At 40.2% G+C, this 27,986-nt stretch overlaps 1 protein-coding gene across 3 annotated transcripts in view; it reads left to right on the top strand.

Annotated features, from left to right (window-relative positions):
• The window catches only part of AHCYL1 (adenosylhomocysteinase like 1), a 66,704-nt gene extending 44,718 nt beyond the window's left edge, over positions 1–21,986 (top strand). For 2 of the 3 annotated variants that reach the window (XM_063140461.1, XM_063140479.1), the window contains exons 4-17: positions 558–658; positions 1,273–1,375; positions 3,182–3,276; positions 5,680–5,786; positions 6,981–7,097; positions 7,325–7,388; positions 13,068–13,156; positions 14,940–15,010; positions 15,320–15,414; positions 15,499–15,597; positions 16,275–16,343; positions 17,978–18,056; positions 19,098–19,218; positions 19,683–21,986. In XM_063140461.1, the coding sequence (XP_062996531.1) occupies positions 558–658; positions 1,273–1,375; positions 3,182–3,276; positions 5,680–5,786; positions 6,981–7,097; positions 7,325–7,388; positions 13,068–13,156; positions 14,940–15,010; positions 15,320–15,414; positions 15,499–15,597; positions 16,275–16,343; positions 17,978–18,056; positions 19,098–19,218; positions 19,683–19,689 (1,217 nt within the window). In that variant the 3' untranslated portion in view covers positions 19,690–21,986. Of the gene's footprint in view, positions 1–557; positions 659–1,272; positions 1,376–3,181; positions 3,277–5,679; positions 5,787–6,980; positions 7,098–7,324; positions 7,389–13,067; positions 13,157–14,939; positions 15,011–15,319; positions 15,415–15,498; positions 15,598–16,274; positions 16,344–17,977; positions 18,057–19,097; positions 19,223–19,682 lie in introns of those variants that run through there. The other variant, XM_063140469.1, reaches the window with a different exon arrangement.
• The last annotated feature ends 6,000 nt before the right edge of the window (positions 21,987–27,986 follow it).

The raw sequence follows: 27,986 nt of genomic DNA, 5'->3' as shown, positions 1-27,986 counted from the left end.
CCATTTTGGGGCAATTAAACCTTTAGGCTGCACACTTCTTGGTGACCAGAGAGAGCCTTTTTAGTAGATGCTTTCTGACCCCCTCTTTGCTGTCTTTCCACTAGCAGGCTCAGACCAATTTATTCGAGAAGGCCTTTGGCTAAAAGTGGGTCTGCTGGGTTTGTTGCTGATTATTATTATTATTATTATTATTATTATTATTATTATTATTGTTATTATATTATGTTTTCATTGTATTTTAATGTGTTTCATGGTTTTAATTATTTCTAATTATGCATGTAGCATTTTTTTTCTTAGAAAGGTGGGGTATAAATCAAACAAATAAACAAACATCCATCCCTTTTTGGCTGCAATGTCAGGTTGCCAGCAACGCTCAATGACATCCTGTCTCTTATATTCGAGATAGATTCCATCACTTATCTTTGCCTTTCTGAGCCTGTGTTCTCCAGTAGCTCTTCACAGAGATGTATTTCTTTGAGTTGTCGAATTCTAGGAACCCAAGATTGACCTGTGGCTGGCACGAGTTTTATTTAAAGCTCCCGTTCTGCTTTTTGTAGATATGTCTGCACTGATTTCATTAAGAAAACGAGCTCAGGGGGAGAAGCCTTTGGCTGGAGCTAAAATAGTGGGATGTACACATATCACAGCACAGACTGCGGTGAGTGTCCTGGTTCTGCAATTTGTACACTACAGGCAATTTTATCTTAACTGCTAAATGTGCAGGTAATTTCTGCCCCAAAAGAGATAAGAGGAAGGGTATCACAGTTGTATAAACAATGGCATAATTTGTGCATGCGAGTGCTCTGCAACAACATCTGCTGTTCTGGCAGGTCTACAGCCCCAAGTAGTTGATGGTATTCATTGTGTTTGACTGATCTCTTCAGTTTTTGGGGTTGGGATCTTAGGTAGCTGATGGTAGTTGTAAAATTCTTTTGGGAGTATGAGGATCACCTTTCTTATGTCTTGCAAATGCTAGGGTTTGTCTCATTAAAATATAATTTGTCTTGAACCTTCCGAGTACAGTGGGCTATAAATTAATTAAAGGTACAATCCTATGCATGTTTAGACAGAAAAAGAAGTCCTATAACTCCCAGGATGCCTCAGCCAGTCATGCTAGCTAGGGCATGCTGGGAGTTGTAGGACATTTTTCTGTCTAAACATTCATAGGATGGTACCCTAAATAACTTCTTAGATCGGGGTTGGTGTTAGAAAAATCCTGTAAGCTATGACTACTGCATTTTAGGTTGACTCTGTGCTTGCTTTGTCACTTAGGTCTTGATTGAGACATTGTGTGCGCTAGGAGCTCAGTGCCGCTGGTCTGCTTGTAATATTTATTCTACTCAGAATGAGGTGGCTGCTGCCTTGGCTGAGGCTGGTGAGTACAGGACAGTGGTACCAAGATAAAGTAATAGAGTTAGAAAAGCAATTTTTAGTTTTATTTTTCTGCAAAGCTTACTAATTCTGTCAGACTCTTCAGTACTTAAGAGTACATGTTGTACTGAGATACTCAGCTGTGTTGGAAGCTCTTTAGTTGTTTTTTAAAAGCACTGAAACTCTTACCCATATTCTACAGTCTGTCACTAACTATGCAAGCTTCTTACAGTTAATTCAGGACAAAATATGAGCTGATCTGGTTTACAATGAAGTATGGCCATTAGATTTGAAAGAAGGGCGAGATTGCTTAATAAGCACAAATTTGAATCAGTGGAATGTCACTTGAAATAAAATTGAATTAGATGTATCCTACATAGGTGTACATGGTGGTGAAAATGCCTTTAGTTTTGTGTATAAAACCGCATGCTTCATTTGCTAGCCTCTCAATCTGTTAGGATATTTAGACATTATTATTATTATCATCATCATCATCATCATCATCATCATCATCATCATCATCTATATACTTCCCCATAGCTGAAGCTCTCTGGGCGGTTTACAAAAGTTAAAAACAGTGAACATTAAAAAGAAATATACAAAATTTAAAACCATAAAAAGTATAAAATACAAACAAAAACAGACAATATCCATTTAAAATTAGATCTATTGGTATGTATCTTACCTGTTGTAATAGTCACAGTTGCTTCATGTTATAAATTGGCACAAAAGCTACTGTAGGACAATGGTTAAAGTATAGAACTATATGAAAATAAGTTCGACAAGTGGTGCATACATAAATGAAGATAGATTACTATTCTTTCAAAAAAAATTGGCTAGCATTTTCTTTAATTGGTATATATTGTTGCGTATAATAAAAACTTGTATAACTGTAAACCTTATGTCAGTTTGCAAAACTTTAGAGAAAATAAGAATCAGAAATAATGTTACAACTTGACTGTCCTAATATTTTTGTAAATTCTTTACATGCCCAAGCTACTGGGTATTCTGCCAGCCCACCTCAGAGAAACATTCCATAAGCAGGTGGACACCTTGAATCTGTTGGGAGAGACTAGAGTACATTAATGAGAGCTTGTTTAGCTTTAGGTTATTTACTCTGTTCTGCGTGCATTTTTTCTCTATGAAAAGTTCATTTCACAATAACTTCCTAAATCATAAGGTGCCATAAGAGTTTATTTTTATACTGTTCTCTGTTCTTGCATATTCTGCCAAGAATCCACTCTGATGAACTGTTAAAAATTACTGAGAAGTTGTCTAACTACTATTACTTGCGCAGTTTCAAGAAACCCCAAAGCAGTCTGCATTGTACAGATGAATTGCTTTAATATACCCCCCTTTCTTGTCATGAGAGAAGATTGCATAATTCTTAACCATGATACACTTTAACTGAACCTTATTCTTAGTGACACTTTAGTGGCTAGAGACAACCACCAGAGATCAATGTCCTGTTTACATGTGGCATGCAGATAATGTCTCTTCAAATAGCCTGGCCATTTAAATATACTGAACAGAGGACAAGAAAGGACAAAATGGTGAGACTACTTGCTGACTATCAAGCATTCATCCCAGCAGATCTTTGGGTTCTCAGTCTGCTGCCCTAACAATAGAGCTTCTTCCAAATGTAGAATCCACAGACAGTTCCAGTTATGGATATAGATAAGAGTGAGTCGGATAAGAGTATTTTATCATACCCGCTATGTAGAAGTACTAGGCTTAATTGGAGAGTGCTTCAAGCAACCCTGCTTGAAAGGAATGGAACAGATTTCTCTCTCTCTCTCTCTCTCTCTAGGTGTTGCTGTATTTGCCTGGAAAGGAGAGTCCGAGGATGACTTTTGGTGGTGCATTGATCGCTGTGTTAATGTAGACAGCTGGCAGGCCAATATGGTAATGGAATATTAATCTAAGTTTCCCCTGTTCTCACTATTGTGATATCTTCTCCTTTGGAAGTATATTGACTTGAGATCCATAGTGCTACTTTAGACACACCCTAGGGCTTTTTGCATACCTAATGTAAGTTCTGTCCTTTCCCTTTTGAGCAGCATGTCATACCATAATTTCCTTTTGAATTTTGTCAATTTCACAAGAGGATTGTCATAGAGAATGGAGGGGTAATATTTAAGACACACAAATTCCTTGAGCATGCTGAGCTAGTTGGTTCGTTCTCCGGATCCATGCTGTTGGGTTACATTGTAGTGTTCAGTGCCTAGCCACATTCAGCACCTCTCAAGTTGTTTCTCTCCCTCTGTTTTCCCTTTCCTTCTCTTTATCAATTCAGCAGGACTTGCTGAAAGAATAGAAAAGTTTATTTTGGTTCTTAGCCAATTAATACTTGTCCTAGAACTGAGCTGAAAGTTCTCACAAAAGAACTTTCAGGTCAGATTGGAGTTATAGTGAGAGGGGGCATTTTTGGTAATTTGTAGGGAGGCAAAACTTGCCATCAGGATAGAGTAGGTGTTGCCATTAGCAGCACTTTTTACTTTTATTGCTGCTTATGGTAGCAGTAGCAGCAATGACAGAGCTCTGCTCAGCAGCTCAGCAACTATTTTGTTTCCCTCCAGAAATGCCCTAGATGCATTTTCCTCCTCCACAATGCTTGGTAATAATGCTGCATCTGGGATATTATAGAGAAAACAAAATGGTGACCAGCCTGTTTCATCTGCAGCAAAAAAAAAAAAGGTGGGGGAGGGAGGAAGAATCTGCTGCTAACAGCAAACCCTTCCTTGCAGACTGGGCATTGAATCTCATTCCTCCATTAATGAAGTCCCCCTCCCCAATTTGCCACCAACAGATGGGGTGGTAAATTTATGGGGGTCATTTTGAAAAAGGCCCAATCTCAACAGAGGGCTATTTCAGTTTATTGGAGAGGGTGTTGCACTTCGCCCGGGAACGAAGGGAAGGGGAACTGGCTTAATCCCTCAGTCATGAAACTCACTTGGTGGCTTTGGGCAAGTCACTGCCTCTCACTTTAACCTACCTCAGAGGGCTTTTATGAGGATCAAAGGTAACGGTATTGAAAAAACTGAAGATTATAAATGTGATAAATGCCTTTAGGACAAGGCAGCCCTGATATTAGTAAGGAAACAGATCCATAAAGAGAGACTGGGGATGGAGGAGGAGAGCTACTTGTTGTTGCATAGTTTTCAGACCTTCAACTCCAACTAAGGATGCTAATAGAACTCTGAAGCTTACAAATGTAGAATCGTTGAAAAATTGTGTTTCATATCCAACCTTAGCTTCACAAAAGCTGCATAAATGGAAGCTTTTCCCCCTTTATATAGGTTCTCTGGTAATTGTCACACAGCTAAATAACAAATCTGAGTCACTTGAAACCTCACTGAATGTTTGTTTTTTAATGTGTTGTATCTATAGTGTGCAATCCATTAAGGACTGCTCACTTCATGGAAAAATAACTGCTGGCTTGTCTGTCTTAGATAGCTATTTTTAAGAGAACAGGAAACGTTCAAGTGCATTTGTCAACTGCCTGCCATATGTTCATGGAGCTTTTAGAAGAATCTTTTCCCCAATAAATTAATTGCATGTCGTCTGGAATACCATCAGGAGAGGGACAGGTCGCATGAACCTTTGGCCTGGTGTGCTAGATACATCAGATATTTATCCCTTTCATAATAATGCTGATTCAAGGGAAGATAGTGTTGTAGTTTCCTTCCTAACAATGCGTTCAATAGATCAGATAATATTCAAAGAACCTTTAGCACGTTAGGATGGACAATATGAGCAGCATCCTCTGTGTTTCATGCATCCACACTGGCTCATGTTTATACATTAGTGAAAAGCTTTTTGTTAATGAACATTGTAGCCACTGGTATAACAAAACACTTGTATATTGGCATCTGTTCCAGTTTCTAAAGAGCAGAGTCTATGGATGAACATCTCCTGCTTCTCTTTCCATAAAATCAGTTATCCAAAAGATTAGCGATAATTACTCTGGGTATACATCTTGCACCAGTTTACATCTTGCACTTCTACTCAAATTTTTATGGTAATTAGTACTGGTGCTTAATATCAGACCTTATAGCAGTACGTTCTCTAAGTATCTCAGTGTTTCCATTAGAAAACTAGGTCTGTTCTGTTGCTTGGACAACATCTTGAAGTACATTAATGGCATATGAAGAGAATCAGAGTTCTGATCCCCTGGTCTGTATGTGACTGACACTTAAATTACATATTAGAAGAATCCCTGGTATTTGTGCTTTAAAGTGAAATTAGGTATGACATGGTCTATTGGTAGCAGAAGATCTGAGCTGATTATACTTCCCATATTTTTAGATCTTGGATGATGGGGGAGACCTGACACATTGGGTGTATAAGAAATATCCGAATGTATTTAAGAAGATCAGAGGCATTGTAGAAGAGAGTGTGACGGGTGTGCACAGGTAACAAACCAAAGAGGAATATACAAATCTGGCATGTTCTTTGTCTCAGCTTGTTAAATATGAAGATTTGGATTGTTTTAGGACCTTCCCCATATTTAGTAAGCAGGCACCTAAAAATCACTAAAGCTTTTAAAAATAAATTTTAATCGTGAAGCCCCTGTGGCATAATAATTAAGGAGAGGAGGAAAGAATGCCATAATAACAGAACTGTACACATAGGTTAAGGTAGAACCTGGAGATTTTGTAGCAGTTTAGTTTCAAGCTGTTAAACCAGGGGTGGACAACTGCAAGAGGTCTGAGGCCCATTTTTCACCCTGTGGGCTACTCTCGCCTGCTGCGCAGGTGCCAAAATAAAATAAAATAAAAAATAATAAAAGATGGCACCCATAAAGCTACAGAGTGCCAAAAGGTTCAAAATTTAATTATTCTCAAGCCAAGTTTGACACTTTCGGCACTCCATAGCTGCTACAGAGGCTTTTCTCCCCACTAAAATCACCCCCTCTAATTCTGGGAACAGCCCGTGGGCCCACCCACCCTTGTGTTAATCTATGGGACTTCATATTTTATTTATTTATTTTATTTATATTTATTCCATTTTTATACCGCCCAATAGCAGAAACTCTCTGGGTGGTTCACAAAAATTAAAACCATGAAGAGCATAAAAAGAACCAACAATCTAAACACAAATACAAAATACAATATAAAAAGCACAACCAGGATAAAACCACACAGCAAAAATTGATATAGGTTAAAATATGAGATTAAAACAGCAAAGTTTAAAATTTAAGTTAATAAGTGTTAAAATACTGAGAAAATAAAAAGGTCTTCAGCTGGCGACGGAAGGAATACAGTGTAGGCGCCAGCTGGACCTCTCTGGGGAGCGTGTTCCACAGCCGGGGTGCCACAGCAGAGAAATGGTCACCCTAAAGATGAAGTGGCCAGTTGAAGAGCTCTCCACACAGCAGTTCCTGTTTGCCATACCTTAACTTAATAAATATGTTTGAATGTCCCATTGACCAGACTGACCTCCATTATACTTCAGTTGCTTACCTTAGAAACTGCTATAGCTTCTGCTCCTCAGTCTTATTTTGTAGAGCTTTAGTGTTAGCCCAGGGAGCAAATATTATCCCTCACTAATTATCTTTTTGTGTCAGTATGTAATTTTAAAATATGCTCTCTCTCTCCCCTTTTCAGGTTATACCAGTTATCAAAAGCTGGGAAACTGTGTGTTCCTGCCATGAATGTCAACGACTCTGTCACCAAACAGAAATTTGATAACCTGTACTGCTGCAGAGAATCAATCTTAGATGGGTGAGTCTGACACAAAGCTTTCATAACTGCAAAAATAAATAATCTCAAAGCAGCCCCCAGCTTTCAGCTCATGCATTTGTACTGTGGCGTTTAAAACACTATGCTGCTGTGAGGTCCAGTTGCAACATTTCACCATATTGGGGTGGAATTCCAAAACATTGTGTAGAGTCAAGTATGTACTATGCACATGGTAATCTTTTCATAAACAATCTCTTTCTTTCCCACAGCCTAAAGCGGACCACTGATGTGATGTTTGGAGGGAAGCAAGTGGTGGTGTGCGGTTATGGTGAGGTGAGTTATAAACGCGATCACTCAGTAGCCTGGCTGATTCAGCACCTCTCATTAGTGCACCTTTGCATAGCATTCCTTATCTGCCTTTTACTAGTAATGGCTTCTTATATGATTAATAAAAGAAGCATTAGGAAGAAATTGTGTCTTAACAGAAGATTATATATCAAATTGTAATGGCTCTCGCAGTAATTGCAAGCTGCTGATTCTAGCAAGTATTTTCACATCATTAGAATCTCTGCAGTTGTATTTGTACAATAAAACCTGGAAAGAATTTAGGATGTGATATAGCTGACATTATGTTCCATATTACCTGGAAATTTGTATGAATTGCAATTGGATGTTACCAATACCATATGAATGGGACTGTGTTAAATGCACACAGTTTAGGGCTAAACTAGATGCAACAACACATTTCTGTGTATTATTACATGGAGCTGCTCTGATTATGCTGATAGATTGAGTGGTGGGGGTAGGGGAGGTCTAGTTTTTAATGGCATTAAGTGGTGCACTGGTTTTATCAAATGTCTTTTCAGAGATATACCCATTTAAAGGATCTTTAGAAGGGTCTATGGTCTATGGCTCTGAGGGAGTTGTAGAAGTTGGGGCTTAGCAAATTTGGGGCCCTAATGCTGCTTACAGATGGTGGGGGGTTCAGTGGGGAGATTGCAAAAGTAGGGAGGAAGAAGAGCTTATGGGGGCTTGTCTTTAGTGGTGGGTGATGTGCCAAGACTAGTTCTTGCACACAGTCAGTGTGACAAAAAGAGAGTGTAAGACTTGGGTTACCTATATCCAAAACACACATTCACTTCAATTTCCAGCACCACTTGCTGCTTCATGCCTCTTCTTCAATATATCTGTCCTCCACAATTTGGATCATTATCCCATTGGATAGTATTCCCATTGCACTCTCGCTCATTGTGTTGCACCAATGGAAGTGATTGCTTATGGGATGGGGAATTATCCGTTCTAAAAGTAACCATGGAAATTGGTGGAAATGCTCACTTTTGTGCACAATGACAGGCGACTGGCAATTCCAGTGCCAGTCCTTGTGAGCAAAAATCTCTCCAGCAGAGAGGAGGGAAACATTTGTGCACAATGACTGGCACTGGAATTGACTGCCACCTATTATTATTATTATTGCTGCTGCTGCTATCACCTGCTGCCCGAGCGGAAGAATTGTGCAGAGTGGCTGGCAATGGTTACCATACAGGTCTGCAAGATGGCCCATCTTGCTGCAGGTTGAGTCAGGCCAGTTCATGGACAAGTGAGCTGGAATCCAGAGGGCTGGGCCTCCAAAAGCTCAGTGGACTTGACTGCCCTAGACAGATCCCTCCGACATCCCTTGCTGGTGCACAGTAACAATAAGATGCTGCCCACTTTGTGTCAAGTCAACCTCTTCAGAGATTTAGTGATCACAATGGGGATGAAGAGGGAACAAGAAGGAGACCCCACAAAGGAAGTTTGGTTGTGATCCTTCCCACTGGATAACCAGGGCAAGGCTGCATCACAACAGCTGAGCTTTCAAACCAAAACCTGGTTCTAAAATAGACCATGTGCACGCTCGCACAAGCACATGATAGGACAGTGAGTGCGAGGTTGAAGGCTACAATTTATAGAAAAAGGATCTCCAGAAGATAGGAGAGGGCTTGAAAGATACTTTTTCAGGGATCTCATTGGACCCTTTGTGTAGATAGCACTGGAATGTAGGGAAATTCCTGAGGTTTCAGTGAAAGGAAATCCTTGAAATAATATGTGGGCAGGTTACTGCTTCAGCTAAAGTGGGGACCTAAGCAGCCAAAGCAGGTGCTCTGGAGAAAAGGGTTCTGGCAAGGCTAGGACAGAACCCTAGATTCCGTGACTTAGTGATTTCAGCAGAGCAAGAGCCAACAGATGCAACCAGGACTAACTGGGCTTGCAATGCAATGAAGTGGTTTCAGTGATGGGAGCATGCTTTGGGTGGCTAGGGCCGAAGTAATTTCAGCAAAGTGACACCACCTGAACACTAAGGGGTTGAAGCCAGGGTTTTTATTGGATTTATTTATACAACGACTGCAAAGGAACAAAAAGCTTTGTATCCATTGAAGACAAAATAAAAAAGGGGAGAAGACTCCTGGGAAGAGGCAGTGTTGGTTTTAGACAACCAAACAAAACATTGAGATGACTTACTGCAAAAAAATCAAGGGTCCTGAAAGGGTTAGCTCAGGATGGGTGAAATGTAATCTGGACAGTACTGTGTCCAAAGTTGCAGTGCTTAATATTGGGAAGTTACTGCCAATGATTATGTCCTAGAGGGAAATTACTCTGTGCCCTGGGGTGTGTCCATGTATACTTCTCTAATTGCTGTGCCCAATCTAATTATGGCGCACTTAATCTAGCACTGTTTTATGTGACTCAGTGCTGCTGCCTACATGGCAAAATCATTTGTTCAATTGTCCTGTAATGTCTCCAAGCCTTGACTTGCTGTGTTTTAAGTTCAGTGAAAACACTATTTTCTGCCAAATATTGGGCTGTCTGTGCATGCTCTAGTGCTAAAGAGCTTGCCAAGACTGTTGTGGAATGGAGACTCTTCCAGCCAGATCATATCTTCACAACTAAATATCAATACTGTATTGACCTTGCTTGAAAAAAAAGCAGTTAGGGATCAGTGGTGTTCAGTCATACACTCCAACTTGGGCAAGGGTTCTGAACTTTTGTTCTTACTGGTCCCTCAGTAACAGTCTCCCACTTTCACACAGGCTTTGTAAAGCTATCTTACCTCCTAAAATAAATAAAAATATTATTAGATGAGGCATGATTTCCTAGTGTTCATATATGGACAAATGTACTAACAGAGGCAGAGAGGTTAGCACACTGTGTATGAGTTTTTCCCCTATAATTTTATTGCTAGAAACATAGTGTGCACTTCTTCCATTTATTCTTGTGTGATAAAGGTGGGAGTTTACCAAATGTTAAAGCTTTATCACATAGTTGAACGGTTGTTGGTATTAGTAAACTGTGGCTGTTGACATTGAGCAGGGAAGGTATTTTCCTGAGTGATAATTTCATGGTATAATTCAAAGTATAAAACCATAATATTGTATTTTATATTATGGTTTTTTACTTTGAATTGTCTTAATTTTGTAAACTGCCCAGAGCGCTTCGGCCATTGGGCGGTATAGAAATGCAATAAATAAATAAAATAAAATGGTTAATAATCTCTTAAGTATTTTGCAGTTTTTGTAAGGTATGTGTTGTTGTTGTTGTTTTGGAGGGGGTTACCAAAAGCACTGCTATGATCCCCTGCAATCATGTTTATTTGTATTTCATGGATGAGTGTGTTTGGGTGTATAATGAAACTATTGTAATACATAAAGTGAGCTTGGGTTGCAGGGGAAAGAGGTTCTTTATTTCTCCCCACCCCTTCATTTTGTTTCAGTTGCATGGACATGCATACATGCATACAATTCCCATTAAAATTGGAATATTCTTTAAAATATTACATACTTGTAAACCAGTGCAAACATCACTATCAGTCCTGTTTCTAATCTTAAAAGTTTGATCTTAAGCAATCAGCTTCCATAGAGAGAACCCGGGAGTAGTGATAATACTGCAGCAGTGAATGGAGGGTTAGACAGAACTAATGTTGTCACTTCATAGTAACAGGAAGAAAGCAGCCAGAGGTGGAGTAATAACAAGTAATAACCATGAAATACTACAAAACAAGCTGCAGTTGTATTGCTGCAGTTCAGTGTACACAAAGAAATGAGCAAACTTGCCAATATACGTACATTTTCTGTATTTATTCTTCATTAGTCCATCAGCAAATAAATTGATAGTATACATTTTAACTTTTGCATAGAAATACCAGACTGCATTTCATGGTCCTTTAGCCGTAATGGTTACATTTCCCCTCCTCCTTCATGTAAGTGTGTGTGCTATATATACAGTCATGTGAAAAGAAAGTACACCCTCTTGGAATTGTATGATTTTACATATCATGACATAATAACAATCATCTGTTCCTTAGCAGGTCTAAAAATTAGATAAATACAACCTCAGATGAACAACAACACATGACATATTGCACCGTGTCATGATTTATTTAACAGAAATAAAACCAAAATGGAGAAGCCATGTGTGAAAAAGTAAGTACACCTTATGATTCAATAGCTTGTAGAACCACCTTTAGCAGCAGTAACTTGAAGTAATAGTTTTCTGTATGACTTTATCAGTCTCTCACATTGTTGTGGAGGAATTTTGGCCCACTCTTCTTTACAACGTTGCTTCAGTTCATTGAGGTTTGAGGGCATTTGTTTATGCACAGCTCTCTTAAGGTCCCGCCACAGCATTTCACTCGGGTTGAGGTCTGGACTTTGACTGGGCCATTGCAACACCTTGATTCTTTTCTTTTTCAGCCATTCTGTTGTAGATTTGCTGGTGTGCTTGGGATCATTGTCCTGTTGCGTGACCCAATTTCGGCCAAGCTTTAGCTGTCGGACAAATAGCCTCACATTTGACTCTAGAATACTTTGGTATACAGAGGAGTTCATGGTCGACTCAATGACTGCAAGGTTCCCAGGTCCTGTGGCTGCAGAACAAGCCCAAATCATCATCCCTCCACCACCGTGCTTGATAGTTGGTATGAGGTGTTTGGTTTTCACCAAACGTGGCGCTGTGCATTATGGCCAAACATCTCCACTTTGGTCTTGTCTGTCCAAAGGACATTGTTCCAGAAGTCTTGTAGTTTGTTCAGATGCAACTTTGCAAACCTAAGCTGTGCTGCCACGTTCTTTTTAGAGAGAAGAGGCAACACTTCCAAACAAACCATACTTGTACTGTCTTTTTCTAATTGTACTGTCATGAACTTTAACATTTAACATGCTCACTGAGGCCTGTAGAGTCTGAGATGTAACTCTTAGTTTTTTTGCAATTTCTCTGAGCATTGCACGGTCTGACCTTGGGGTGATTTTGCTGGGATGTCCTCTCCTGGGAAGATTGGCAACAGTCTTGAATGTTTTCCACTTTTGAATAATCTTTCTCACTGTAGAATGATGGACTTTAAATTGTTTGGAAATGGCCTTATAACCCTTCCCAGATTGATGGGCAGCAGCAATTGCTTCTCGAAGATCATTACTGATGTCTTTCCTCCTTGGCATTGTGTTAACACACACCTGGATGCTCCAGACCAACAAACTGAAAAAACTTTGGCTTTTATAGAGGTGGTCATACTTGCTGATGATCAATTAATCACGGGCATTTGATTAGCAGCACCTGTCTGCTACTTAGCATCTTAATTCCTATGGAAGAAGTAAGGATGTACTTAATTTTTCACACATGGCTTCTCCATTTTGGCTTTATTTCTATTAAATAAATCACGACACGGTGTAATATGTCATGTGTTGTTGTTCATCTGAGGTTGTATTTATCTAATTTTAAGACCTGCTAAGGAACAGTTGATTGTTATTATGTCCTGATATGTAAAATCATACAATTCCAAGAGGGTGTATTTTCTTTTTCACACGACTGTATATAGTACACACACACACACACACACACACACACACACATATACATATATTCACTGCGCATTTGAAGTGGACTCCACAAATGTTTATGCCACAAATCTGTTGCCTTTTCAGGTGACATAGGACATTCCTGTCTTTGCTTTTATTTTATGCCTGTTGCTATTCTGTATTGCAGGTTGGAAAAGGATGCTGTGCAGCTCTGAAGGCCTTGGGAGCCATAGTTTACATCACAGAGATTGATCCCATCTGTGCTCTTCAAGCCTGGTAAGAGATGAGTTGCTACAAACACTGCTGTTTGAGCGCTCTAGCCTCTTCTTTTACTGTTTGCTGTTCTTTGGGGACCACTTCAGCTCGTTGAAATGAAGTCACACTACTAAAGAAGAACCTTCCTCCACCCAGAACTTCACAATCCAAGACAATTCTCACAAGAAGGTATAAATCACCTGGAGATCTTCCATCTCATATACTCAAGACATTAGGTTCTCCTTTGAGAGCTTTGTGAATGTGACCTTGTAGATCCATATCCAAGAGTACTTACCTCATGACTTTGAGGCTGTTGCAACATATACTGCTAAATAGTAGTGGCTGATGAATAGTTCACTCAAACACATTTTTCAATAGATGAAGAATATTGGACTACATGAGGCAGTGAACTTCTTGGCAGATTCCTCTTAAAAGAAGCTGCAGGTGCTATCTACAAGAATAGTCATGAAGAGCTCCAGCATTGATCAGTTATCTGACGTAGGATAGAATAAGAGGCAAAATCCAAAGGATTTTATCAAATTGTGTCCCTTCCCTCACAGAATGCTCTTTGATTTAGTGAATTCTGCTGATTCCTTGCCCTGTGCACCCCCAACACACACACAATTCTCTACAAGAGGATCGGGGGGGGGCACTTTGGAATAGTGTGATGTGGCATAGGGGGACACAGGAGAAAAGAGGTATTTGGTGGGGGGGTCACTTCCTTCCCCTTCGTGGAAGCCTTTGCTGGAATGAAGAGCTTTCCATCAGCAGAGGAACACAATTGGGTACATCCCAATAAGATTTATAGAAGCAATAATATTCAACTAGATTTGCCACTTGACTATTCTGTAGTTATTTTTTTTATAGGATGGAATGTTATTTCTCTAATTCTTGAACTCCAAAGGGCATTTGGAGCATGCTGTTTTTAATAGATCTTGCAGAGCATCTGTTTACCTCTGAAGGTTTTGTCCTCTGTCCTGCATAATACCCACTTCTCTTCAGACTGTCACACAATCCATTTGTCCTTTTTCAGGGTTGCCAAAGATATCAGGAAATAGGTGGACATTATTTCTCTATTCCATGTCTACTGGACATAGGAAGAGCTTCAATGTACAATAAGGCAATCTTCTGTGACTTAACCTGAGATCACCTGTTCTGGGCTAGTACAACAGCCTATCCTGTTTCTCTTCATTTCTTCTGTTGCTACTATTTCAGGCAATGTCAGTATTTTCAATAATACCTGTGAAATGGATGTCCATATTGGCAATGGGTAAAGGGGTTGGGGGTTGGAAGTGAATCGTCTATAAGGAATGTTTGAATACATGAGCTTTTAAAATATTGTGATATTTCCTCCCGATCTCTATTTAAAATATAGCCAAATGAATACTGATCTACATTTGAACAGTTTGAAGAAGAGATCCAGTTCTTTTAATACTGGTATCTAAGTAAAGCTTTATATGAATAACATTTAACTTTTACTTCAATAAAAGGTGAACGATAATTAATGATCCCTTGTCTCAAAAATGTTATACCTAATATCAAAGATCAGCCACCATCACTTCTGAAAAATCTTGGTGAAAACTGCAATTAATGAAGTTATTCCTGAAACCAGACTATTGGAGCAATACCTTTATCCAAACAGCTGTTTAAAAATACTTGTTTACAGTCACACTGTGACATTGTCAATAGATTCTCTAAATGTATCAAATTTGGGGGGTTTGGTTTTTGAATGATCAGAGCAATCTGTTCACTTTTGCACTGCTGTGTTCAGTGTACCTTTCATGTCTTACCTTCTCTTTGGCAGCATGGATGGGTTTCGGGTAGTGAAGCTCAATGAAGCCATTCGTCAGGTGGATGTAGTCATAACTTGCACAGGTAAAACAGTTGTGGGGGGTGTCTGTCCATGTGTTCATACTAATTCTCTCACACACATTGAAATTCTAGCTCTATGTTTGCCTGATAACAATAAGTAGTAATTATATTTGATCAAGGAATACTTCCCCACTTAAGGTTCAGTGTTAAAGCAACTTATGATCCTTCTAAGGATACATGGGTAATCTAAGCTGTGTTACTTGCTGTTCTGTTCCATATGCAACTTTGGAATTAAAGCTTTAGCCAAAAATGAAGAGAAATTTGGGGGTTGATCTGTTCCCATCTTACTTTAGCTGCCTCTTTTCACTGTAGGAAATAAGAACGTGGTGACTAGAGAGCACTTGGACCGAATGAAAAATAGCTGCATTGTGTGTAATATGGGCCATTCCAACACTGAAATTGATGTGGTGAGCATCTATTAACCTTAATTACTCTTTCAGTATTTCCATAAAAGCCTAGTGGTTGAACCCTATCTCAATTTTTCCTCTTAGGCTAGTCTTCGTACTCCAGAGCTGACCTGGGAGCGTGTGCGTTCTCAAGTGGATCATGTAATCTGGCCTGATGGCAAGCGAGTTGTTCTACTGGCTGAGGTATTTCTGGGAAGGCCCAAATAAAAGCTTCTGTAGAAGACATAAGGTGTTGTCTGTCTGCTTCTCAGGTTCCAGAGTATTTAAAGTTAATAGGGTGAGCACGTAGCTACATACCACGCAAGCAAGGAAAAGCTGTTATGCTGGGAAGACAGTATGGGACTGAGAGCAGGAAGAGAAGGTTGTCTATCCCTTGGGTACTTCAGAGTTGTCTGGCTTGTGCAGAGATCAAAGCTAGCCAGTGGGAGATATAAAGATCTCAAAGTTTATGGTAAACAGAATACATCCCAATCACTGCAAAATCATGCCTGTCATTTTGAATTCAGCACGGATCCTAATAACTGACAAAATTATTTTCTTAATGAAAAGTTATTTTCATCTAGGAACATAAGTGGTTATTAATCCTAGTTGGGTGCCACATTGCTTCTGGTTCAAAGTACATAGGCAAATCCCAAGTTTGCAGGTCCTCAAAGAGTCAAGCTAGGAGCATGACTTTTGGTAAATCCAGACCTGGTCTTGGGTTTGTTAATGGTAGACACTTGGTAACATAACTTGAACCTGAAATATTATGCATAGGTTAATGTAACTTGGCCCTGAAATACTGTGCATGGGTTTGATGGTTCATTCTGTGCCTACCGTATGGTGATTTCTCAATTATTATTTTTTCTGTCCTGTTCTAGGGTCGACTTCTCAATCTGAGCTGTTCAACTGTTCCTACCTTTGTTCTGTCTATCACAGCTACCACTCAGGTATGTGATTGCTAAATACTTCACCTGCAAGCCACCCTACCTTGTCTTAAACGGTATTTATAGTATTCTACTCATGGTGGTAGAAAATAAAATAGAAGATATCCCTGTATCTATTGGTTCTTCAACTAAAATCTGAGCAAAAGGCTGTTTAGAGCATTTTAACTGTGTTTTGGCTGCCATTTTAACACTTCAAGTAGATGCACAGTATTAAAAAAAATGCATATCGAGTACATACGTGCCCATAGATCATGTACGCCTGCATATTTATTCTGCAACATTCATCAAATATTAAATATGCAATTTGGGTTTTGTGGGGCAAAGTCTCAGCTAGAAGGAAGGGCACGGAGAACTGAGCCAAATGGCCAGTACATCAACTGCTGGTTGCCAAAGGCCCACCCTTGATTACTTGAAACCTTGCCTAGATCCAGGGCTGGCCCTGCCATGAAGCGGTAGGAAGTGGGCGCAGCAGTTGGCAGAGAATGGGTCTGCCATTGCTTAGTCCTGCTGGCTGCCTGCATAGCTAGCCATGCAGGCAGCCGGCAAAACCAAACAGCAGCTGCCTGCATGCCCCTTCGCCTTGCTGCACCCCTCCCCACTTCACCAGCTTACTTTCTCTAGCACAGGACTGCACACTGACTGTAAGGTCTTTCTGCTTTTTAGGAGCAGTGCTGAACCTGTGTAAGGTTAGGCAATTGCGAGAAGTCCTGGAATTTTCAGTAACTCTCACAAAGACTTTGCCAGGTGCACAGGTGCCACGTGGCTCCTGAAGACAGAAAGCCCCTACAGGCAGCACATGGACCCATGTTAGGGAAAGTAAGCAGCTGGCTGGCAGGGTTGAGAGGCACAGTGAGGCAGGGGTTGAGCAAATGGCTGCTTCTTGGGGGGCGGGGTAGGCAGCGGTGTGGCAGGTGGCGACCTGCCTTGGTCCAGGCCTGCCTAGATTTGTCATTTTGGAACTTTCCCTGTGTCTTTGCCCACATGTGTTTTGTTTATTTCCCTACAAGAAAAAGTCACAGTGCTCAAGATGCAGGATTCAGTCCTTGCACATTGAACCCACAAACAAGAAATACTTAAAACTGTTGTCTCACTCACTTATGCCCTCCTTGTTATCACTTTTAAATGCAGCATAACTCTCTGCTATGTGGTATCTGTTTATGCCTTCGTAAACATTGTTTGCAATCTAGAGAGGTTAAAATCCAAGGAAGCAGTGTAGATGGATTGTTTGTTCAGCTGAACAGTGCTATACATGGGAGATTGACATTTTTCTTCAATAAAATGACACTGTGCATCATAGTTTGTTTAGATTTAGGTACTTGAGTGTGTCTTAATGACATTTTAGCATTTTTTCCATTCTCATCTTTGTTCATGTTGGACCAGTCAGTTTCGCTCTCACTAATATGGTACATTCTGTACAACAAAACCTTATTGTATTTGGGTAAGCTTCTTCAAAATAGAAGTTAAATCCTCAAAACTCTTGTCAATTACCTTAAAAGCTAAAAAGATCACTACCATGACCTTCGATGTCTAAAGTATTTGTGCTGATAATAGATTAAAATCATAATTATAATTTTTCGGTGTGCTGGAAAGAATGGATGTTATTGTTATTGTTGTCAACATCTCTCTGATCTTCACAGGCTCTGGCTTTGATTGAGCTTTATAATGCTCCTGAAGGACGATACAAACAAGATGTGTACCTTCTGCCTAAAAAGATGGGTGAGCAAATCATCTTTAGCTATAGGTTGTTGATCACTCAGAAGTAGCCTCCCCTGTTAAAGAGCCCTTGGAACACCAGAGTAACTCCTCCTCATGAATGATAAATCCAGTTTCTTCATTACATGTTTTTGCTGGGTAGCCATGCTTTGAAAATAGGAAGCAAACTCTGGAAACATTTGGTATACATGTATCTAAAGACTTTATGTGCATTGTTCAACTGTTTTATGCCAGGCCACTGGCATGAAATAGGCCTCTGAGACACTATAATTTAGGTCTTTTTAGATAACTGCCTCCTGTGTCTGAAATAGCTATTTTTTGTTGATTTTGATCTGTTGTACTTTATTGCTGTAATTGTAATCCTGAGGATATAAGATAGGGACATCCCACCTTGTGGATAGTACTATTGAAAGATGGGATATAAACCCAAAAGTAAACAAATAAATAAATACGAAGGCTTTGCTAGCACAAAAATATGAATTTGAGTAACAGGACTACATAGAACCTGAGCATTGTCCTAAATAGTATGGTAACTCTGTCTATACTTTTCAGGGAATTCTGATATACTTGTTGCTATTTCTGCATACCAGTATATTGATGGGATGTCTTGAATAAGAAAAACACAAGACAGAAGCATCTGCTGTGCCCTTTGGCAAGAATTGTAAAATGAATGTGCCTTTTAAATATAAGTCCAGAATGAGAGATTTCAAGGTCATGCCACCTCTTAGCTTAGTTATAACTTCTCTCATCAGTGACTTAAGGGCAGAAACTTTAGAAAGGCATAGTTCCATGTCTTCTGTGGGACAACACAGAGCCAAGAAAAAACTCTTATCTATAGACTTCCTCTGCTTCAGTATTCGTATCATCAGATTTCTGTCCATAATAGACAGAATTGTAGTTGTGTTCTGCTAGACCTGCATATTGGCCTTATATTGTGTCTGGCATTGGTTAGGACAACTTTCAGGATTAACTTCTCAAAGGTATTTAGGCCCTATAAACTGGATTTTATCTAAACCAACAGGCATCTTTCTTTGTTCTTCCTAGATGAATATGTTGCCAGCTTGCACCTGCCTTCATTTGATGCCCACCTGACAGAACTAACAGATGATCAAGCAAAATATCTGGGACTCAATAAAAATGGGCCCTTTAAACCAAACTATTATAGGTAACTATCTCCATGAGGAAAAATTGGAAACATCTAGGGACTTGTGCCTGTCATTCAGATACAACAGTATAATTGTAGATTTTTGTAGTTTTGTCAGTCCTGAGCTAGTGTGATAGGTTTGGATGTCAAAACCTGAAGTTCAAGACCTTGCTCACTGTTTGTTAAATGTACAATGGCACCGTCTGGCAACTCTGAGCCTAAGCTACTGGGCAAGGTGGCTGTGAGGCTGTTCTGATCATTATGAAAGGAACGTTCGGTTACAAATATAATAAAAGATACAGGGAAAATACAAAGCTTAACGGTCTTGAATGAAAATACTAACGTTTAACGCCAATTGAATTGATGATATGTTTATACATCAAACAAGAGAAGACTAGAATTGCAATGAGAGTGCCTTCAGTTGATAGTGTATCTTGGTGAGGTTCCCAGTTCTTAACTTTGGCTTCCTTTCTCCTTTGCTTTAGGTACTGATGGACCATAATGCTGAAGGACCAGACGGCATAATCTACACAAGAGCTTTAGCAAGAATATTTTTAAAGAACATATATTTTGTGTTACTTCCAAACACATTTGGTTTTTTTCTTTTATTCATGTGATTTTATTGTCCTTCCTCATTCTTTAATATTTCCCTGTCTCTGACCTTACAGACAACCTGGAGTTTCCCTGCGGCATCACCACTAAATTAATGTGGTTTCAGCTCTTTTGCTTTACTAGGTTTGAGGGTTCCCTTTGGTGATGTGGGGTATTCCTCTCCTGTGGTGATTTTATTTTTAAATTTAAAAATTTCTAAGGCACCTTAGTTGTAGTTGGTAGATCTGCAAAATATTCAGAGTACTATTTTTTTCTGTGTGGAATTATCTGCAAATTCTAAATGGCCTTAATAAGCCCCAATTTATTAGCTGCTAGATCATTGTTCCTTTTCCTCCACAGGAACAGAGTTGACACCTTGTGACTGGTTAGGTTATAGGTGTATATACAACAAATGCCTAATACCTGATCCTAATTTGTTATGTGGAGAAAACGCCTCTTCATTTCAGTGGGACAGTTTCAAATACTATTTATGATCAATTAGGGTATTTTTCCCACATGAAATGTGCATGCCTGGTTACACTAAGCCTAGGTAGATTTTAACTTATATTTTTAAGTTGCTAGGGTGCTAATCTGAAATGAAATGGATATTGGTTATCCATTCTCTTCACCTCTCCATAGTTTTTAGACTTTAGAGCTGGGGTGGGGTTCTTGCTGCTTTAAGCCAAGATGTACCAATACCGTATTTTAAAAGGCAATGGGTAAGAATTCCTTTTGCTTTTAGTTTGGAGAATATTAAGGCAGAAAATTTTAGTTAATGTGTTGCAGAAATGTTGGGGCCACTTAAGAACCAGATCAGTCCTTTAGGGCTGAGATTGTATTGTATCTCCTATACTCCATTCCTTCATTTGCACAGCACAGGAGATGTTCGGATAATTGTAGTAGCTTAGCTTTTCAGATCCTATAAAAATGATTCATTCTGTAAAGCACTTCCCTCCATCTTCAGGCTCCATTTGTAGCAAATGAATATTGAAGGTGGAATCCCTTCCCATTGGCACGCTATTTTAAGTGCTCTGCTGCTTTAATTATCTTATCTCAGTAGGATAGAATATTCTGTTCAGTTAGCATGATGCACTAGTACTTCTGTGAGATTACAGTGCAGCCCAGGTTTCATACTTTAGTGCCATGAAAATGAGGGGGAGTTTCAGCATCATTAACAGAGGCAAACATTAAGCTAAGGAGGGTGGTTCAGGTAAATATTGCCTGGGTCTGATCACTTCAGACTTGTGCTGAAGTCTCAAGGAGCAGGGACAAGCCAGACACTACTCTGAATCATGGTGAACACATGTCTAACCTTGAACTTTCTGCCTTTTTATGTAAGCTTTGCAGAAAATTTGATGTAAATACTGAAAATGACATTCCTAACTCCCATCTTCATAAAAATCTGTCTCTCTATTCTATGATGTAGGCTGTTGTCTTTCCCGGTAGTCCTTCATTGAGAAGAATAAATTACCTGTGCAGAGCCTGAGCCACCAAACCTTTGCACACCCATGCTTGCTGTCTAATACTCAGAACCCTAAATGACCTTTCTCCTGTACCTTTTGTCCCAGATAGCTGTGTGGTTTCTCTTTGGCAGCTGTGCGGTGGCAACTAGGCCTTGCAGAATGGTGCTGGCCATTGACTGACTTGAATGCAAGAGCTCCCTCTGCCTCCAACAATTCCAATCCACCTCATTTTCCAGGATCTAATTTTAAGTTTGGTCAGGCCAAATGAATTCTGTTTTTATTTCTTGTTGACAAAGTTATCCCACACCTGGACATATATGTGTCCTCTCAGTTCTTTCATCAAGATAGCTGTCTTGTACTTTGTTTCTTAATTTCACAGCTCTGTTGCCACAAGTTCTGATCTCAGAACTGGCTTGGATCCCTCTATGCCAAGCAAAGTTTGTTCCCAAAAATCCTCCTTCAAGCTAAGGAGGATCTCTTCATTGCATTTGTCTGCCTCTATATTGCAGTGTCAATAGATACCTTAGCTAAGGGCTCCATCTCTGTATAAGCCATGGAAGAAATTGTCGGGCCTGGCGACACCTCAGTTTGGTCAGAGGGAGCATGTTATAGCATCAACCCAGGTGGGGATAGGTTTATTTTGTATATGAATGATTTTTAATGAATGCAATATTAATCCTTGCAGATGAGCAATAAATCATTACGCGAAGTCTCAATAAAACAATTAGAAGACTATCTTCGCCTTAAGCGTCTTCTTTTTTCTGCATCTGGCTTGCTTATCCAGAAAAAATGTCCAAGGAAACAGGAAACAAGCAGCCTGCCAAGTTTCAATTGCAAGATTTTGTTTTTTATCTCAGCCTCCTGGTGAGCCTTTTATCATCCTCTGGGCCGAATGGAAGGGGTATGGGTTGAATAAACCTACAAATCCTTGTCTTTAGAGCACAAGGAACAGTTTGGCACACCTATTTTTATTCCTCAAAGAAGCTTTGACAGGAATGCAATAACTTCTATTTTGCCAGCATGAGAAACTGACTACAAAGCATGGAAGGAAAAACCCAAAATCTATGTTTCTGCAATTAAACACTTGAGCATAATGGTGCAGCACTCGATGCACAGCAGAATTAAGCTAGTTCCCATTGCTAATAAAATATACAAAGATAAGATTGCTGATTATAGTTGTCATTATATCCAATGTTCTTATTACAAGACACATTATTGGATAAAACAAATTAAATCAGGTCCAGAAACAGACTGGGATCCTGTGAAGATGGCAGAATACCGTTAAGATTAAAGTATTGGTGAGGTTGGGATGCAGGACTTGGATACAAAAGATGAGATAGGAGGGTAGGTTTGTAAAGCTGGAGGAAGCTGTAAGAATAGAGATCACCCAAAAAGAATATAAAGGCTAAAAATGTGTGTAAGTCTTGTTAAGAGCCTCTTGTAGGGAAAATTCAGTAAATTAGGTAAATAGCAGTTAGAGAAATACAAGAGCATAGTCTCTGGGGAACTGAAAGAGGATAGTTGGTCAACCCTCTTAGAGGTGGGAGACAGAAATTAGGGCTTAATAATTAGTTGGCAGTCATAATTTATGCCTGCCTCTGCTTTCCTATCTAATCCCGGCAGCTACAGTAATAGTTTGTGTATAAGAAGAGGTCGGCTTGATTTACATTAACATTCTACATAGTATTGCCTCCTGAAAATGGCGATGAACTTGGCTTTGTATGCAGGTTTTATATCCTTACTAATGGTTGAGTTCACATGAACATAAATAATCCATACAGAAATGCTTAATATTATAAATGTGCTTTCTGTATTGCTCATGTATTAAGTAAAGGTGGGACACGAAACTGGCTTTCCAGAAGTTATTGCAGCATGATTGCTAGCTGGAATGATGGGAGTTGTTGTCAAACACCATCTGGAATGCTACAGATTCCCCTCCCCTGAAGTAAGGGGTACAGAACACTATTCCTACCTTCAGAAGTTCACATCCTGTAAAATAGTATGTGGATATCCCAGAAGTCTTTTTTCAGTACAAGAATCATACCCTCTGTAGTTAGCAGAGGCAGTTCATATTCTCCCTTCACTTTAATTCCTCTGTGTGAACAGTATAAGGACTGAAAGGCATTAAGTATGCAACATTTCTTAAATGTCAGTAATTGTGTGAATATGGCCTAAAGCAGTCTGCAATTGGCTACAGTCCTATTTAGTAGGCCACCCCTTGTTTACTGTGGAGCCACCTAGTCTTTGATGCTTCCATTACCATCACACCTTGCTTGGCTGCTTCTATTTGATTACCAACATCTTAGCCTTTAACACCATCTGCACATGTGGAGTATTAAGGTAATATGGTTGGCAGAACATTGACACAACAGCCACTAAAGTAGCAGTGCAGGTGAGAGGCAACTCTGCCAAACACTTCAAACACTGCATCACAGATAAGCCAGCAGTACTAGCACAAGCTGTATATTTTAAACCTTTGAGCCAGTTTACCAATGTTTTGAGCAAAATGGATTATGCAGCACTCTTACATGCCCCTGCTTACAACTATCCTATTGCAGCAATTTGTTAAAGAACAGCTCCTCTGTAAAAGATGAGGCCTGGAGTTTGAACTTGGATAAAGTGATATGATCCGCATAGTGTTCAAGAAACAGGCTTTCTGTGTATGAGCTGGAATACCTAGTGCTCAGCTATTGAAACCTATGTGTATATAGGCATGGAAGTCTTATCTGGAACTGCTACATTTGTTACAAAGACATACACATTCTATTGGTATGTATTAGCCCAACTTGAAAAGCAGACCAATCTATTTAAATAGGAAAAAATGTTCAGATATGTGTAAAATTATCCTTGATAATTTTATCACAACCCTGTACATACCTATTCAGAAGAAAGTTCCATTATGTTCAGTAGAGCTTTAAAAAAGTGGGTATAGGATTGTATATAACTTCCCCCTTTAAACATGAAAGTGTGAAGCTGATTTATTTATTGTATTTTTACCCCGTGCCTCAGCCAAAAAAAAGGCTCTCGGAGCGGCTTACAATCAATTAGCAAAGAAGACAATCCCTGCCCTCAGCCGTACAATCTAAAAAAAGACATGACACACAAGGAAAAGTAGTTCAGGAGGGAAGAGGGGAAAAGAGAGAAATTAAGTAGACCGGCAACAGGGCTGATGGGATTGTCCTGCTTCCGAAGGAGGGAAGTAGAACTGGAGCTGGCCCTAACGTTTCCTCTGCCTGCCCTTGTTCCCATGCTCTTTCTTCTTCCCCACAGAGTCAAGAGGTCAGTTAGCCCGAGGGCAGGGGGAGACTCTCCAACTGAAGTTTCCTCTGCCTGCTCCTGTCCCCCTTGGTGGAGGCCTGGAACCCTTTCTGAAATTGTAAGAGTTACGGGACTTGTATTCCAACACTTTTAGAGGGACCCTGATTGGGGAAGGCTCTTTTACACAGTTTGCAGAGGGGTAGCTGTGTCGATCGTATGACACGTCGAAGACTAACCAATTTTTCATGGCATAAGTTTTTGTAGACTTCATCCACTTCATTAGTTACATAAAACGTTATCCTTATTTGGCATACATATATACATACAGGTGTATTGAGGGGGAAATGCAGTGGAGTCCAATAGTCAAATGTGGTAAGTATATTGGTGTATTCCTGCCATATATTACAAGCACTGCGATTGTTAAACTAGATTCCCTTGGGATGGTGTAAAAGCCGGAACGGAACAGGCCGGAACGAACCCATTATATTAAAAAAACCATACCAAAACCAGTGGCGTGTGTTAGTAACACTTGTGAACAATATTTTAGGACTAAAACCATTGCAATATTATATCACTATTAACCCCACAACTCCCAAAACAACATCCGGAACAGAATGGGATGGCCGGAACGGCCACTTCTGAACGAGCGATATCAACCAAACTCACCAGACACACACTACTAGGTGGGACAGATGTTGCCCTGAAACCACGTTCCAATACCCGTTCCGGGCAATAGCCCATATTGCGCAAAACGGGCCGTAACGGCAGCTTCCCGATGAGGTAAGTCAACCAAACTCACCAGACGCACGTGACTAGGTGGGACAGATATAAAAAGATCCAAATGTTGCCCCGAAACCACGTTCAGATAATTGTATTATGCAGTCTCTGGAATTAAATGGGTATACAACTAGTATATATAACTTTGGAATAAACTCAGACGTTATAGCGAAGGACATCTGGCTCATTCCCACCAACATACACAGATCTCATTGGATATTAATGATTTTTTCTTCAAGTGGAGAATTATTTTGTATCTTGATTCCACACATACTATTGCCACAAAGTACACTGACATGCTGCAAACGTTTATAGAGATGCAGTCCACTTCACCCATCGATTGGTCAGAATGGGCCATTCAGGCACCACTTGATATACCAGTTTAGAAGGAGTCTTACAACTCTGGTGTTTTTGTATGTCTCTTTGCACATGTGCTATGCAGTGGCTCACCTGTCCCTTTCCCAGCAGACATGGTGCCTGTACGGCAATGGATTGCAAATGAACTTCTCAAGCACAAATCACTTTTTCTACGGCCAAGTTTAATGCAGAGACAGCAGCAGAGAATAAAGAAGCAAATAAATCAGAGAAATTAAGCAATTCAATAGTCCTGTTTCTAGAAAATCACCGAAAGAAACATTCTCTACAATCCAGTTCTTGTCTTCAGCAGTACAACAGTATTACACTTCATCTTGGTCTTTGTGCTTAATGGGTGATCAGTGCAAGAAACCCAAGAAGGACACCATGGTTCTGTGTGAGGGAGCATGTCAGGACTGGTACCATCTCTCTTGCCTTGAGATAAATCAAGCTTCTCGTGGTATATTCAAATGTCCAAAGTGTTGTGAGAAATGAATAATCTACACTGTAGGCAAAATATTATGTTAACTGCTGCTATCCCCATTCCCCCCTCTTTCTTTCTCCATTCCTCCCTGCCCTGCGAGGTACCAAGGCAGGGACAGATCTCTCTAACCCCATTTCCCCCTTGAGGGCTGGGCATGTTGGTGGGGGGCAGACATGTTGATAGGCATGCCCCTTGGGGTGGCCATGTTGTCCTCCTTTTTGATTGCCAAAATATGTGATCCCAATCTGTATTGGGGGCCCTGAAACTGCAATTCGCATTGAAAAAAGGAGCTATTAACTCCAAAGAGTTCATTTCTCATTATGCAAATAGCAGTTCTGTGGATTAAAGCCCGACTGGCCCTCATGATAAGAGTCACAATATGGATCACCACCACCACCAATTCTCTCCATTAGTTTGTAAGCTACACACATGTAACTGGGCACCAGGATAGCTTATAAATAGATCCTTAGGCATGACCACTTTGAAAGAAATCTGATCATGCCCTGTTTTGGGGGGGATTTTTAAAGTTAAACCTAAATCAGAATCTTCCTCTCAGTTTAACCACTTCAAAAATGAACACAGGGAACTTCAAGTTAGAAATATTAAACTGGGTGAGCGTACAGCAGATAGCTGGTCATGTGAGAAACTACTCAGACCTTGCATTGCCACACTTGGGTTGCAATAGTTTCTAAAAACTTAATTTCTTTCATGCCATCCACTCATTTCAAATTGCTATAACGTGTTGGTTTTTCAAGATGTACACACATCAAACAGAGATGCTGATGAATAGACGATCCTTTCAGGGTTTGTCACAGTTCACACACTCCAGGGTATGCCCAGCCAATAACTGTAATAACAATAACAATACTAATACTAATAATGAGCCTACATTGTCACATAGGATTCAGTGATCATGGCAGCAGTACATACAAAATGCAGCTGCCTTTTAATGACAAGGAAGGACTAATGCCCTGAGTCAAAGCAAGACACACACAAACCAGCCCTCTGAGGCAGGCACAGAGGAGGAGAGGCAGTAGCAGACAGCTCTGCAGGCACAAGTAAGTGAGCCAAGAATTGTTTCCAGGCCATTCAAAGGCAGAAACACAAACCGGCCCTGTGAGGCGAGAACAGCACAGAGAGATGCCTTTGCATCCCATAAATAATAGGAGCCTATGCGGCAGGGTCTTGCTATTTACTGTTTTACTCTGTACAGCACCATGTACATTGATGGTGCTATATAAATAAATAAATAATAATAATAATAATAATAATAATAATAATAATAATAAGGAGGCTAGCAGGACAACAGGAAAGCTTTGTGTTCCTTGCTTCGGAGTTGATTGACTACACAACCATTAAATAATAATAATAATAATAATAATAATAATAATAATAATAATAACAACAAGAATTAGAACAAAAAGGCTGACTGACTTTATTACCAGTATGGGAAAGTGGATGTGCCCAGCGCCATGGAGGAAACTAGGGGTGTGCATGGACCCCCCCGATCCTCTTTGCGCCCGATCCGCAAATTGCGGATCGGGCCCGCTCTGCCCCGCCTTGATCCACCTAGGGGCCGCTCCCTTCCACTGCGGAGCTCTGGCTCCGAATCGGAGCTCTGCAGTGGTGGGGAGTGGCGCCAGGTAAGGCCCCCCTCCCTCCTCCTCCTTACCTGTGTCCGTCGGGGCCACTACCTCTCAGTCCTTTGGGTGGTCCTGTCTAGGTTCCTGACTTTGAGAAGCCACATCACACATCAACTCATTGGTTTCCAGTTTCCCCTTTAGAGGGTTCAGATTTTCCTCAAGGACAGTGGGCACTGTGCACGTCCACATGCTGTACAGGACATAATCCACTTCCACCAC

This window comes from Elgaria multicarinata, chromosome 1 (assembly GCF_023053635.1).
Source record: "Elgaria multicarinata webbii isolate HBS135686 ecotype San Diego chromosome 1, rElgMul1.1.pri, whole genome shotgun sequence".
Lineage (NCBI taxonomy): Eukaryota > Metazoa > Chordata > Lepidosauria > Squamata > Anguidae > Elgaria > Elgaria multicarinata.
The sequence above is the reverse complement of the archived record's forward strand: the minus strand, read 5'-3'. Positions and strand labels throughout refer to the sequence as shown.